The 12910-nt window shown below is 37.1% G+C and overlaps 1 protein-coding gene across 5 annotated transcripts in view; it reads left to right on the top strand.

Annotated features, from left to right (window-relative positions):
• Positions 1-12910, top strand: part of LRP1B (LDL receptor related protein 1B) — a 1078540-nt gene that overhangs the window by 1053449 nt on the left and 12181 nt on the right. For 3 of the 5 annotated variants that reach the window (XM_075829239.1, XM_075829238.1, XM_075829237.1), the window contains exons 86-87: positions 6442-6546; positions 10319-10432. In XM_075829239.1, coding sequence (XP_075685354.1) covers positions 6442-6546; positions 10319-10432 — 219 coding nt within the window. The remainder of the gene's footprint in view (positions 1-6441; positions 6547-10318; positions 10433-12910) is intronic. The other 2 variants (XM_075829241.1, XM_075829240.1) reach the window with 1 other exon arrangement.

The following is a 12910-nucleotide window of genomic DNA, read 5'->3' as shown; positions in this document are numbered from 1 at the left end:
ACATTTCTGTGCAAGGACTCTCTAAAATACACCATTTTATTGTGTTGTTAAAACATCGTTCCTGCAAGTTACGTTCAAGTAGTTTTCTTCACAGAGCGAGTTTGATTATGCGTAACTCCTATGCATTCTGTCGGCGCCGTTCGGCTGTATTGCGGCTGAGCGTGCGCAGGAGACTGTCTGCAGGAACTGACAATGAATACATTTATGTATAATGTAGGAGGGCATGCATATTTATTATGTTGACCATATCGAGCCCAAATGGTAACCACCTACTGACGCGGGGCGCTTCTCGGAACTGTAGTTTCACAGTCTCAAATGTGGGCCACATGGGCTGAGCAACAGAACCACTTTGCTCATTAGAGAATGGATGACCAATGGGGGATCCTGAGCTCAAAATAATTAAAGGAAATTAACTAGTAAATGTATTACAACATGGGGCAGTCTAATTTAATTTGTTATAAAGGTAATGAAAAAAAAAACAAAAAAAACTTTCAAATGTAGGACAACCCATTCAATGGGAGAGACGTGGCACTTTGAAATTTTAAAATGGCCCTTCATTATAACTTTTTTTTTTACTCTCGTACCACCACCGATAACTTTTGCTATAAAGGGGGACCTTTACTTTTAAGATAAGTTGTATACTTTGCATCTCCATGGCTTAATAGATACTTAAGATGCATTTGCAAACATGACATTGGCCAATCAGCCATATTTCCATTTCTCAGATCCAACACCTCTCTATACATTGAAATCTATCCAGACAATATATTAATTAAAATGTAAAAATAAATAACCTTCTATTGAACTTGCCTCAAAATGTAAATGAATTCTAGCAATATCATTATTCCCTTTGTACTTACTGTTGAGGGGCTATTAATTTGTGCATCAGTGAAATTGGCAGAACACGGTAGGATGTGAGGGTTTTACTCCCAGATCTCAGTTCCCAGTATTCCCATATACTTCACAAGTTAGTTACAGCTTTTTTATTCATAAAAATGCAAATTGAAGCACTTAATATTCATAGCTCACGTGAAAGTAATGCATTCCAGATTTGTAATGCACGAAAAAAGGAAATGTGTTAAGCTGATTATATTGTTAGTATGAATATTCATCTGCAACAAAAAAGCCATATTGAGTGTTCGAGTTTATGAAGAGCTTAAAAAACTCCAACTACAATGTTTAAACTATAACTTTCCAACGTCCAAGTGGCAGGATTCCAGTTCCACTGTCGTTCTTAAGGAAAAATCTAATTTTAGTGCCGGAATTGTCCTCTGGAATGGTCTGTTGCTGGATATCTTCACACAGAGTGGATACATTGCGTAAAAAGTTCATATCCGCCCTGGATGATGCAGTGAATTCCGGCTGAAAAAACGCACCCTGTTATGGTGAAGTTTTTCAGCCGGAATGTCCGCTGCGGAAAACAGCACATAAAAAAATAAAAATGAAAAAAATACTTCAGCATAGCCATGACGACGCGTCCCTCTGATGTCCTACAGCCCGGCCTCCTGGGATGATGTTTCATCCCATGTGAAAGCTGCAGCTTGTGATTGGCTGCAGCAGTCACATGGGATGAAACATCATCCCTGGAGGCCGGGCTGGACGCAGGAGCAGAGAGATCTGGGTAAGTGTAACTTTTTTTATTCTGAGTTGCGATTTTTGTGGTGGAATTCCAGCTTTTCTACCACAAAAATAGCAACTTCTGCTATTTGTTGTGGATTTTACCTCCCACTGAATACAATGAGGAAAATCCGCAACAGAAAACCAGCGATTACGCAACATAAATTGACATGCTGCGGATTAAAAAACGGCACCGCAGGTAAATTTATGAACGTTTTTTTCGGCAGATATTTCATCTCATCCACTCTGCTACTACAGTATTACGCTGTGGATTTTCTGCAATGAAATCCGTTGCAGAAAATCTGCTGTATTTACGCTACGTGTGAACCCGGCCCAACTGGGTTTTCAGTCTTCCCAATAGTGCACGATGTTATCGGGCTGGTTTCTTGTGTCTTCATCTTTCCATTGACCTTTTTCCAAGTATTATCTTGTCCAATAAGTTGGGTCTAATTATATGCACAGAAAACACAAAACCAAAGCACAGTGATTTCAAGCTACTACGGGACTGCCGTGTCCCTGTAAAAAAAAAAACAGTTAAAGCACATAAAAGACAATAATAAGATTGTACCGAAGCTCCTATTAGTAGCAAATTTTCATCTCTCCCCCATCCTGTAGATGGAAAAAAAATTGATAAATGTGACCTCGTATGTCAGTCCAGACTTCCTTGAGTTTTATTCTCCTGGTCGCTTCTTTTCCTGTCTCCTCATTAGGATCTCTCTCTCTAGACGCTGTGGTCTGCAAACGGGCTAGAGAGAGATCCTAAGGAAGAGACACTGAAAGAAGCGACCAGGAGAATAAAACTCAAGGAAGTCTGGATTGACATACGAGGTCACATTTATCATTTTTTTCCCTCGAAAGGATGGGTGAGATGAAAATTTAATAGGAATAGGAGCCCCGGGACAGTCTTATTAGGGTCTACTTTTATGTCCAGAATAACATTACGTTTTAATCTTTACGTTTCAATTTAAAGCTTCAATTTGTATGGTTAAAGGGATAGTCCGAAATGGATATCCTTTCAGGCCAAATGGAGGCGATAGAAGGGGTTCACGGTTGGGAATCCGCTCTTTAGATACATTGTTATTACAAAGAGTGCTGGTGTCTTTTCTAAGATTTCAATGGGTCTTGTTTAATGTTTCACTTTCCCTGTTACAGCAAGGTGGTCCAATGTGGACAAACTCTTGAAATTGGTCTTCTAAGCAGGAAAAGGGGTCTGTTTTTTCCCCCCGAAAGCACCACTTCTGTCCATAGGATGTCTGGTATTGTGGACCAGACTTGTTCAAGTAAACAAGAGCGACCTTCAATACCAGACACAGCCCAAGGACAAGAGTGGCACAATTTTTGGACAAGATTAATAGCAATAGTGAGAAAAGGTCATTTGTAATTTTTTTTACCCCCTCCAATCATTGGGGATCACCCATTGTGCAGATGGTGTAATACAGACATTAGTCAGATAAAATTGCTGTTTAAAATAAATGTCCACCTCACCCAACAAAATGCTGTGCTGAATAATTTTCTAGTATATCTTTATAAGGGTCAGAGATTTGTTTTCTTATACAGAGCTCCAAATCTCCTGCTTTTCTAAATGTAAAAATGCTAGCTGCATACGGCCACCACTAGGTGGAGCTTAGGAGCATACTAAAGATGAGTTTACTATTTAGGTGAATGGGTGCTATATAAATCTGTCTTCAGTAAGCTCCCCCTAGTGCTGGCTGCCGGCAGCCAGAATTCTCACTATGGCTATAGAAATAGAAGCAGATGATTTGGCGTTAGATAAAAATAAGAATTGTGTATTAATGCGCACCTTTACGTTATGGGTGGATTTCACCATGGCATACTTGTTGAAAATTTTTGTTACGGAATCTGAACTGAAATTTTGCAATAAAGTACTGTACTATGTTAGTGTAAATTCTGCTGTGTGCTCTGGGCATGACCTACCTGTTGTGGAAATGGTGCAAATTTTCACCATGGTCTTAATTTATTGTAATACAAGGAATGAAAATCTGCGGCTAACTTCTGCTTAAAAAATCAACAACAAAATGCATGCGGATTTCATTGCGGATTTTGATACAGATTTTTAGGCTGATTCCAGAGCGTCATTTTTACGTGATGTGTGAACCTAGCCCAACTCTTTTCGACAATGGTGTGAAACTTTTTTGGATAATTTCTATATCCGACTGTGCTAATAAATGGATTTAAAACATAGCAAAGATAAATCGAGAATCTTTTGCATAAATCAGTTAATGAGATTTCTGATGAATCACTAATTCTATATAATTCCTCCGTTAGCCGACTAATACAGAGAAGATAATACAAAAATAGAGTCTTAACTATCACCAATAATGCTTATATATTAAATCGCGCATTGAATGTATTTTATGTAAAATAATTCAATTCTTATATATATATATATATATATATATATATATATAAAATAATAATTGCCATTCAGTTATATCTATTGTAATGTATTAAAATGTACTTTTGTAAAAAAGAAAAAAAAAAGTTTCATAAAAACATTTTTGAAAAAAAAGTTGACATTCAGATTTGACTAAAAGGAATCAAGGTTAGAGAAAATGGAAAATCTCGGAGCCCATTATTTTTCCTTTTATTTAAACTCATTTGACAACTTAAAGTAATTTTATATGATCAATATTCATTTAAATGATTGTGTTCTTTGCTTTCTGCTCAGAGCTGTATACACTGCGCTGCTTGCTGTATCTCATCCAGTCTTTTTGCTCATAGAAATAATAGCTCACATAGATTCTGCGTAGTGTGCAAATGCTCAGGTCTTCATCAATCGGGACATCATGTGTCATTGCTATATTTTAAATGGGTTGTACAGTATTAGAAAAACATGGTGGATTTCTTGAAAAACAGCACCACTCCTGTCCATGGGTTGTGCCTGGTATTGCAAGTCAGCTCCATTGAAGTGAATGGGGCTGAGCTGCAAAACCACATGCAAATTCTGGACAGGTGTGGGGCTGTTTTTTTTTTTAAAAAGAAGCTAGGTTTTTCTATCCTGGACAACCCCATTAAAGTGTCTAGTGACAACTGAGAAGAAATCTCACTAAACAATCAACAGCTCTTATGAGGACATGAGGCAAACTATTCCGTGGGTACCACATATGGAATATAATGCAGGATTTAAAAACAAGGGTCCTTAAATGTGTTCAGCCTCAAACCAATATCTCGACTTTGACTCTCAGGGTTTATATAGCTTTCTGGAGGTACTTGTTCTCCTAGTGGAGATCCAACTGGTGTAGGGAGTGCTGCAGACAGTGTTCCCTGGGAAAAATATGCAAATTAGCTCTCCTCCAGAAAGTAGAAAACTGTGTCTCCAGTGCCACTATAGGTAGCTACCCTGGAAGTCAATGTCTGATCCATTAAAGAGCCATGAAACATGATTAGATAGTGGAGTCGTGAGAATCAAAACCAGTGATGGTGATAAAACTCAGAAAAATTCACCCTTGAAGCGGCACTGGTTCCCTGGCTCGTAGTTGGCTGTTAGTCCTTAGTGTTGCATAAGGAAGCAAACAAGGTTTGAAGTATCAAAAGTCTTTAACGAACTAGAGGCGACGCGTTTCGGAGCCGAACCGGCTACTTCCTCAGACAATAATTCATTAAAGAAACATATGTTTAACGTATACTTTTTTTTTAACATGGAAGTCTATGGGTGAAAGATATCTGACAAATGGCGTCCGTTGGAGGCATACAGTATGTTTTATTTTTTACATGTTTGTTTAACATCTTGTGCCACGCATCTCAGGATTTAGATGGGTAAGATATGGCTACATTTTGGGGTCTGTTTTATGACGAAAACATACTGAACCAAACATAGATCACTATAGGACTGTATGGGAATCTAAGTTTAGTTCAGTAGAACCGCGAGGGTTCTTAGGTCTATAATACGAGCCCGAAAATGCGGCCATAGTGTGGTTGCCTTAAACTGGCCTAAATCTTAAGTTGATATATATATAATTAATCACAAATAAATCCAAATAGGGTGAAAAAAACAGGGACAAATCTATCAAGGGGAAATTTTAAAAAACGATACGATTAACGTAAACACTTTTATTGAATCGCGCGAGATTGTATTGGATTGAGATCATGACAAATTGTATAACTTAACGCAATGCTGGACACATCTGTACCATTTTAAGTCTACAGACTTCAGTGAGGTTCATAAATATAGGCATGTGGGATTGGTTTTACTGAAGTCTTTGCTATTTTTAGCAGTCTGAAAACAACTTTTCTTGCTTATTTACCTCCAAAAATTTGATAACGGCTGATGCCATGATTGACGCGGGTTTGCAGTCATAATGTTTGTAATCCCCTGTAAATAGACTGATGATATTTTTGACATTTTGACAGAAACAACAGCTTTAACTTTGTATGTTTAGGTAGAAAAGGGAAGATGAAATCTCCAAATGAATTTTTTATTTCCGTGTGTTAGCAGTTTGGTTGGCTGCTGTATGCATACAAAGCAGAACGGGTCTTCGAAATGTGCTGCTTTGTCTCTAGAGAATCTATGCTAGATATTTGCATTGCATAAGTAAATGTTAGCATTGCCTTGTTTATCTGAACTAACGGTTTGCAAATATAAATCGCCTAAGAGGAAAAAAAAAATATGCTTGCTGTCATGCTGTTTAAAAAATTATCGCCCAAGGCTGACCTGTCAAAGAGATAGTGTTTTCACATTTAAATTTATTCTTTATATTTTTTTTTACAGGAGATTAGATTACAAGACTAAATTGAGAATCTTAGATCGACCTTTAAAATTAAAGGAATAATGACATCATTTTGTTTAATGTTTTTTTTTTACAGCTGTAGTAACGGAAAGATTGCCTCTAGCTGTCAGTTATGTGACGGGTACTGTTATAATGGGGGCACATGTCGGCTGGACCCGGAGACGAACATACCTGTCTGTGTGTGAGTATCATTTGTGACAATGTATCTCTGGACAATACGACTGCCAGCGTTGTTAATAAAGCAGGGCCATACAGTTCTGATTCTCTCTTCACCTTCTGCTATGTAACTTGTCACTGATAACTCCGAATATCGTCACTAAATAATAATCAGATTCTTCCAGAATCCCCCAAAAAATATTACAATTTCAAATCTCCTTTACTTTAAATGCCTAATAATGGGCGCCATCACAGTTTATTTCTAGACAGTGAATCACTGAATTTAGATGTAGGAATTTTCGTATTATGTAGCTTGGTTAGCAAAGTAATAACGTCATTGTATTTGTTTACGATTATTAATAGGTAAAAAATACAATCCTAGGCCCCTGTTCTCCAGATATCCCGTGGATATACCATGAATGTCCAATGGGAATACCTCTTTAAGAAAGCTAATCTGTGATTGGTAGCTAGAAAGTTTTGAAAAAAGAGGCCCAATATTTTGTCCAAAGCAAAATTAATTACAGTAAAGCAAGTTTTAGATGGGTAAGATATGGCTACATTTTGGGGTCTGTTTTATGACCAAAACATACTGAACCAAACATAGATCACTATAGGACTGTATGGAAATCTAAATTTTGTTCAGTAGAACCGCAAGGGTCTGGGTCTTATGGCTGTAATACGAGCCCGAAAAAGCGGCCATAATGTGGTTGCCTTAAACTGGCCTAAATCTTAAGTTTATATATATATATTTATATATATATATATATATATATATATATATATATATATATATATGTACTGTATATATATATATATATATATATATATATATATATATATATAATTGATCACAATTAAATACAAATAGAGTGAAAAAAAACAGGGACAAATCTAGCAATCTTCCAATCAATCAAGGCAACTCAAAAAATAAACATTAGGTAGAGGAAGAACAAATGAATAGACATTGAGCCTGTACCGGTTGGCTTGTCTAGAATAGAACCAGGGTTACAATGCTTTCTTCCAAAAACAGTGCCACACCTGTCCATGGCTTGTGTCTTGTATTACAGCTTCTCCTCTTTCACGTCAATGGAGTTAAACTGCAATATCACACACAAGCCATGGAAAGGTTTTTCACTGTTTCTGGAAGAAAGCGGACATGTTTTTCTAATCCTGGACAACCCCTTTAATGGTATTGCCAACTATGTCTTGAAAAGTCTGATATTTCAAATAAATTCCTGTCCAATGTTGATTTTTTTATTATTCAATGTGTTTTTTGGGGATCGCAAAACTTTTTTAGGTCTGAACACCTGACTAGATTTAAAGGATAACTAAACGTTCAACAAACTTCTGACATGTCATAGTGACATGTCAAGATTTGATTGGTGGGGGTCCGAGCACTGAGACCCCCACCAATCCCTAAAACGAAGAGGCAGAAGCGCATGTGTGAGTACTCAGCCCCTCCGTGTCTGTTCGTTTTTTTCTGGAAAGCCGATGTATCAGAGTACGGGCTCATAGACTTTCTATTGAGCCCATACTCTGATACATTGATTTCCGAAAAAAGCCGAACAGACGCGAAGCAGCTGAGCACTCACATGAGCGTTTCTATCGCTTCGTTCTAGCGATTGGTGGGGGGTCTCAGTGCTCGGAACCCCCACCAATCAAAACTTCTGACATGTCACTATGTTGTGTCAGAAGTTTGTCAAACATTTAGTTACCCTTTAATGAATCTAGTTTAACTGACATATAAAAGCACTAGTGGTCATCCCTTGAAGATCTCAAAAATGTCCAATTTGGTTTAAATTCCCAAATGAGTATGGGTTATTCCCCTCTCCACAGTGAAATAAACATGCATGCTCAGTTGAGCCCAGCTTGCATGCTTATAAGGGGTCAGGAGAAATATCTCTCGGTCGGCAGTTATTTCTTGTGTATGGCCATCTTAAGTGTTGTTTTTGAGAGCCATTTCTAGTCTGAAATATCTCACAATGGTAATTAAGATTTAAATAGTATACATTACAAATCAAAAACAAATGATTATTTTTGGAGCAGTTACATAGAAATTTAAGTATTTTACCAAATAAAGATCACACTGTAGGGGGTACTATGGTGGGTTAAGGTGTCCAGTAAAATATATTCTATTCCATGGTTCCCATTTACAGTTTTCTCCAAGATCAGAGGTAAGACACACTGTATCCAGTAAGTGTTATTTTTAAGGGGTGTTGAAGTTCACCTTTGAAGAAGGATGAAAAAAGTAAGGTCAGAAGGTTAATTGCCTTTTTTCCATTTAGTCTCCATTCCGAGCAAGGCTAGCAAGGTGAAAGGATGTTAACTATGTTACATCTATACTTATCCCATTAAATGCATCACCATCGACCAACGGCCTCTCACTCATTGCTGTCAGAAGAGCGGCGGAGAAATAAAAATTCATACATAAAAAAAAAGTCTAAACAAAAGATTGCGCAAAGGCATTTGAAAGGTGTTGAGTAAATGTATTACTGTTGGCAGCGGATATTCAATCTTTCTATTGTTTTTCACTTATTCTTTCAGACTTTTGTGAAATGTGACCTAGAATATAACCACGGAGGAGACAATAATAGTGTAACTCCTACCAAGACGTTAAAAAATTACAAAAATAAAATAAAAAACATTGAAATAGTTGCCAATTTGTGTTAAACTATAACACAATGTAAAATTATTTGTTGTTTATTCATTAATGTTCAAATTTATTAACTACAAAATTGTTTTATTTCAAAATGTTTAAAAACAAAACAGGTATGTTGACTCTTTAAATGAGGACGACCATTTTTTGACATTAGCATGAAAATACATCCACAAGGATGTAGCAATCCATTCCCTAGGAACTACTGAATATACTGTAATATATCTTTATATGGGGTCTAATTTTCGGATATACCTTGCATAGCCGTATAGCTAAATGATAATATTCTGGCTGCCTGCAGCCACCACTAGGGAGAGCTAATGAGTTTATTGTATACAAATTTATACAATGAACTCAATAATAATCTTTATTTATATAGCACTAACATATTACGCAGCACTTTACAATTTAAAATACATTCTTATACAATAAGCTCCACTTAGTATTGGACTTAAAAAGGACATGGGGGAATTTACTAAGATTGGCGTTTCATACGCCAGTCTTAAACAGAAGCCCACTGGAGTGAGATGTGATAAATTTATTAAGGGGCTACGAGCTGGAATAGATTTCCACTATAACTTATGCCAATTTCTGGTGTAAATTATAGTAAATCAGTCAGGCTGTGTGTGCCCCGTACCCCTCCTGTTAAGCCCCACGCACTTTTTAGAAAAGTGGCGAGAGCTGTGTAAAAATAACAAAAAGTTGCACTTTTTTTTCACTAAATATTTACATTTTACAACTTTCTCTTTCGCTTTAAGCCTCCAGGTTGTCTCACTTGTATTTTCACCCATTTTTTTTAGATACTATTGCAGATCCAATATGGATGTAAAATACGTAGAATGAAAATTTTTTAGGGCTCCATCGGCTTCTTTTTAAGACACGCTAAGTTCTGAAATATTTTTCTAACTCAGACACAGTAGTTCCTAGTGAATTGGTTGAGTACAAAAAAATGGTGGCCTCTATTGTACACCCAGTGTGGACTGCAGTGAAATGTGCATCGACTGTTTGGGGAGTCAAGATCTATTCTAGTACAGTTTAGCTCACAACTTTTTGATGTTCCATCCATTGTAAATGAGAAACATTAGAAAACTGGAAAGACTAGCAGACTATTCATTGGAGTTGTCTTACTGAAATTCTACAGATGCTCTATGGGGTTTAAAAGTCAGCGCTGTGACCAGAAAATGAACCCTTGTGATTACTACTGTCAGAATGAGGGAATTTGCACTTTAACAGCGTTTAATGAACCGAGATGCAAGTAGGTTTAACCTTCCACTTAACGCTGTTCTTTGTTTTGACACCATTTTTGTTCATCATTGGAACTTTTTTTAAACCATGAATAATAACCTGACATGTCTTTTTATTTTAACATGAGAACACCTTGCGCAATTTGATGTGCTTTCTGTAAAGAAAGGTCCTTTTTGTTCTGTGTGGCCCAGACTTCATTTGTGATGTTACTACATATAATATCATATAATCCTGTCAAGTTTAGATGTTTTTTCATTGAAAAAAAATAAAATAATCCAAAATATTGCATGGGTGTACTTAGGATTACCTTACTGGCTCCTAAAACTTCAAGGGCAATTCTAGTCACAATGGATATTAACGCCAATAATACAATAAGTTTAAACAAAAATACAGAAAAAAAGAAAGTTTTACTGCGGTTTTTGCCCTTAGAGAAGCTTTGGTGCTCTTTGTCGCCCCCTATATATTAATTATTGTTTCCTGATTTTCCAAGTCGAGGAACAGAAGTGATAACTGTTCAGAGCATCCTTCTGGCTTACAGACAAAGTTGAATAATTGGCCTAAGTAGAATATATTTTCTACACACGTACCAGAATACGATGCGCTACTGTATGTAAAAGAATATTGGCAGGAATATCTTGATCTGACTGGAATTGTTCTGATATAACTAAGTTGAGTGGACATGGTTAATATTGCATAATGTGAAGCAGGTAATATATAGGTAAAAATACACCAGTCTTTCTTCAAAACTGGCCCCAATGAATTCTTCAAAACATAAAATTTGTATAGAATAAAAATTATTTTTTTTATTTTTTATTATACCGTATATACAGAACGGTGCAAAAAAATGTTGGCAGTTGTGGAAAAATGCTGCAAAGTAAGAATGCTCCCAAAAATAGAAGTGTTAATAGTTTTCTTTTTAATCAATTAACAAAATACAAAGTGAATGAACAGAAAATAAATCTAAATCAAACAGCATCAATTCTTCTAGGTACACTCGCATACAGTTTTTGAAGAAACTCGGCAGGGAGGTTGTTCCAAAATTCTTGGAGAACTATCCACAGATCTTCTGTGGATGTAGGCTTCCTTCTGTCTCTTCATTTAATCCCAGACAGACTCAATGATGCCGAGATCAGAGGGGGCCATATTATCACTTCCAGGGCTCCTTGTTGTTCTTTACGCTGAAGATAGTTCTTAGTGACATTGACTGTATGTTTGGGGTCATTGCCCTGATGCAGAATAAATTTGGAGCCAATCAGACACCTCCCTGATAGTATTGCATGATGGATAAGTATCTGCCTCTATTTCTCCGCATTGAGGACACCATTGATCCAACTCCATTTGCTGAAATGCAGATCCAAACTTGCAAGGAACCTCCACCATGCTCCACTTTTACCTGCAGACACTAATTATTGTACCGTTCTCCAGCCCTTTGGCGAACAAACTGCCTTCTGTTACTCCAAATATTTCAAATTTTGACTCATCAGAGCACCTGCTGCCATTTTTCTACACCCCAGTTCCTGTGTGTTTGTGCATAGTTGAGCCGCTTGGCCTTGTTTCCACGTCAAAAGGTATGGCTTTTTGGCCGCAATTCGTCCATAAAGACCACTTCTGGCCAGACTGCTCCAAACAGTAGATTGGTGTACCTGGGTCCCACTGGTTTTTGCCAGTTCTGAGTTGATGGAACTGCTGGTCATCTTCCGATTTCAAAGGAAAGTAAGCATGATGTATCTTTTATCTGCTGCACTAAGTTTCATTGGCTGACCACTATGTTTTCAGTACTCAACTGTGGCCTTTTTTTTGTGTTTCTTCAAAAGCGCTTGAACAGCACCTCTTGAAACCCCAGTCTGCTTTGAAGTCTTAACCAGGGAGAGACCTTGCTGATGCAGTATAACTGCCTTGTGTCTTGTTGCTGTGCTCAGTCTTGCCATGATAGACTTGTGATATGAAACTGCCTTTCACAACCTCACCTTTGTAGCAGAGTTTGGCTGTTCCTCATCCAGTTTTAAGCCTCCTACAAAGCTGTTTCCGTTACAGTTAATGACTGTTTCAACCTACATATGAAAATTATGATTATTGTCACCTGTTTGGTATAATTCATTAATCATACACCTGACTATAATCCTATAAAATCCATGACTTTGTGCAAGTGTACCTAGAGAATTGTTCCTGTTTTGAAGGCAAAGGGTAGTCAGACAAAATATTGATTTGATTAAGGCTAAATCCACACATTGCATAAATTAATGTGGAATTTGCACGTAATTCCGCCGCTAAAACTGCATCTATTGGTGCGTCATTTGATGCGTTTTTAGGTGCGTTTTTTACATTTTGATACAGAAATAGGTGCGCTTTTATGCTGCCGATTTTGTTGCGTTTTTCTGTAAAACTATTCAGATACAATTCGCAAGCGGAAACTCAGGATAAATTGACATTCTGCACATTTTAAAATAAGCACTGCAGGTTAATTTACGTGCAGGAAAAATCGCATCAT

The sequence above is a fragment of the Rhinoderma darwinii genome, chromosome 6, assembly GCF_050947455.1.
Source record: "Rhinoderma darwinii isolate aRhiDar2 chromosome 6, aRhiDar2.hap1, whole genome shotgun sequence".
Taxonomy (NCBI): domain Eukaryota; kingdom Metazoa; phylum Chordata; class Amphibia; order Anura; family Rhinodermatidae; genus Rhinoderma; species Rhinoderma darwinii.
Note: the sequence above shows the minus strand (reverse complement) of the source record. Positions and strands in the feature narration are given on the sequence as shown.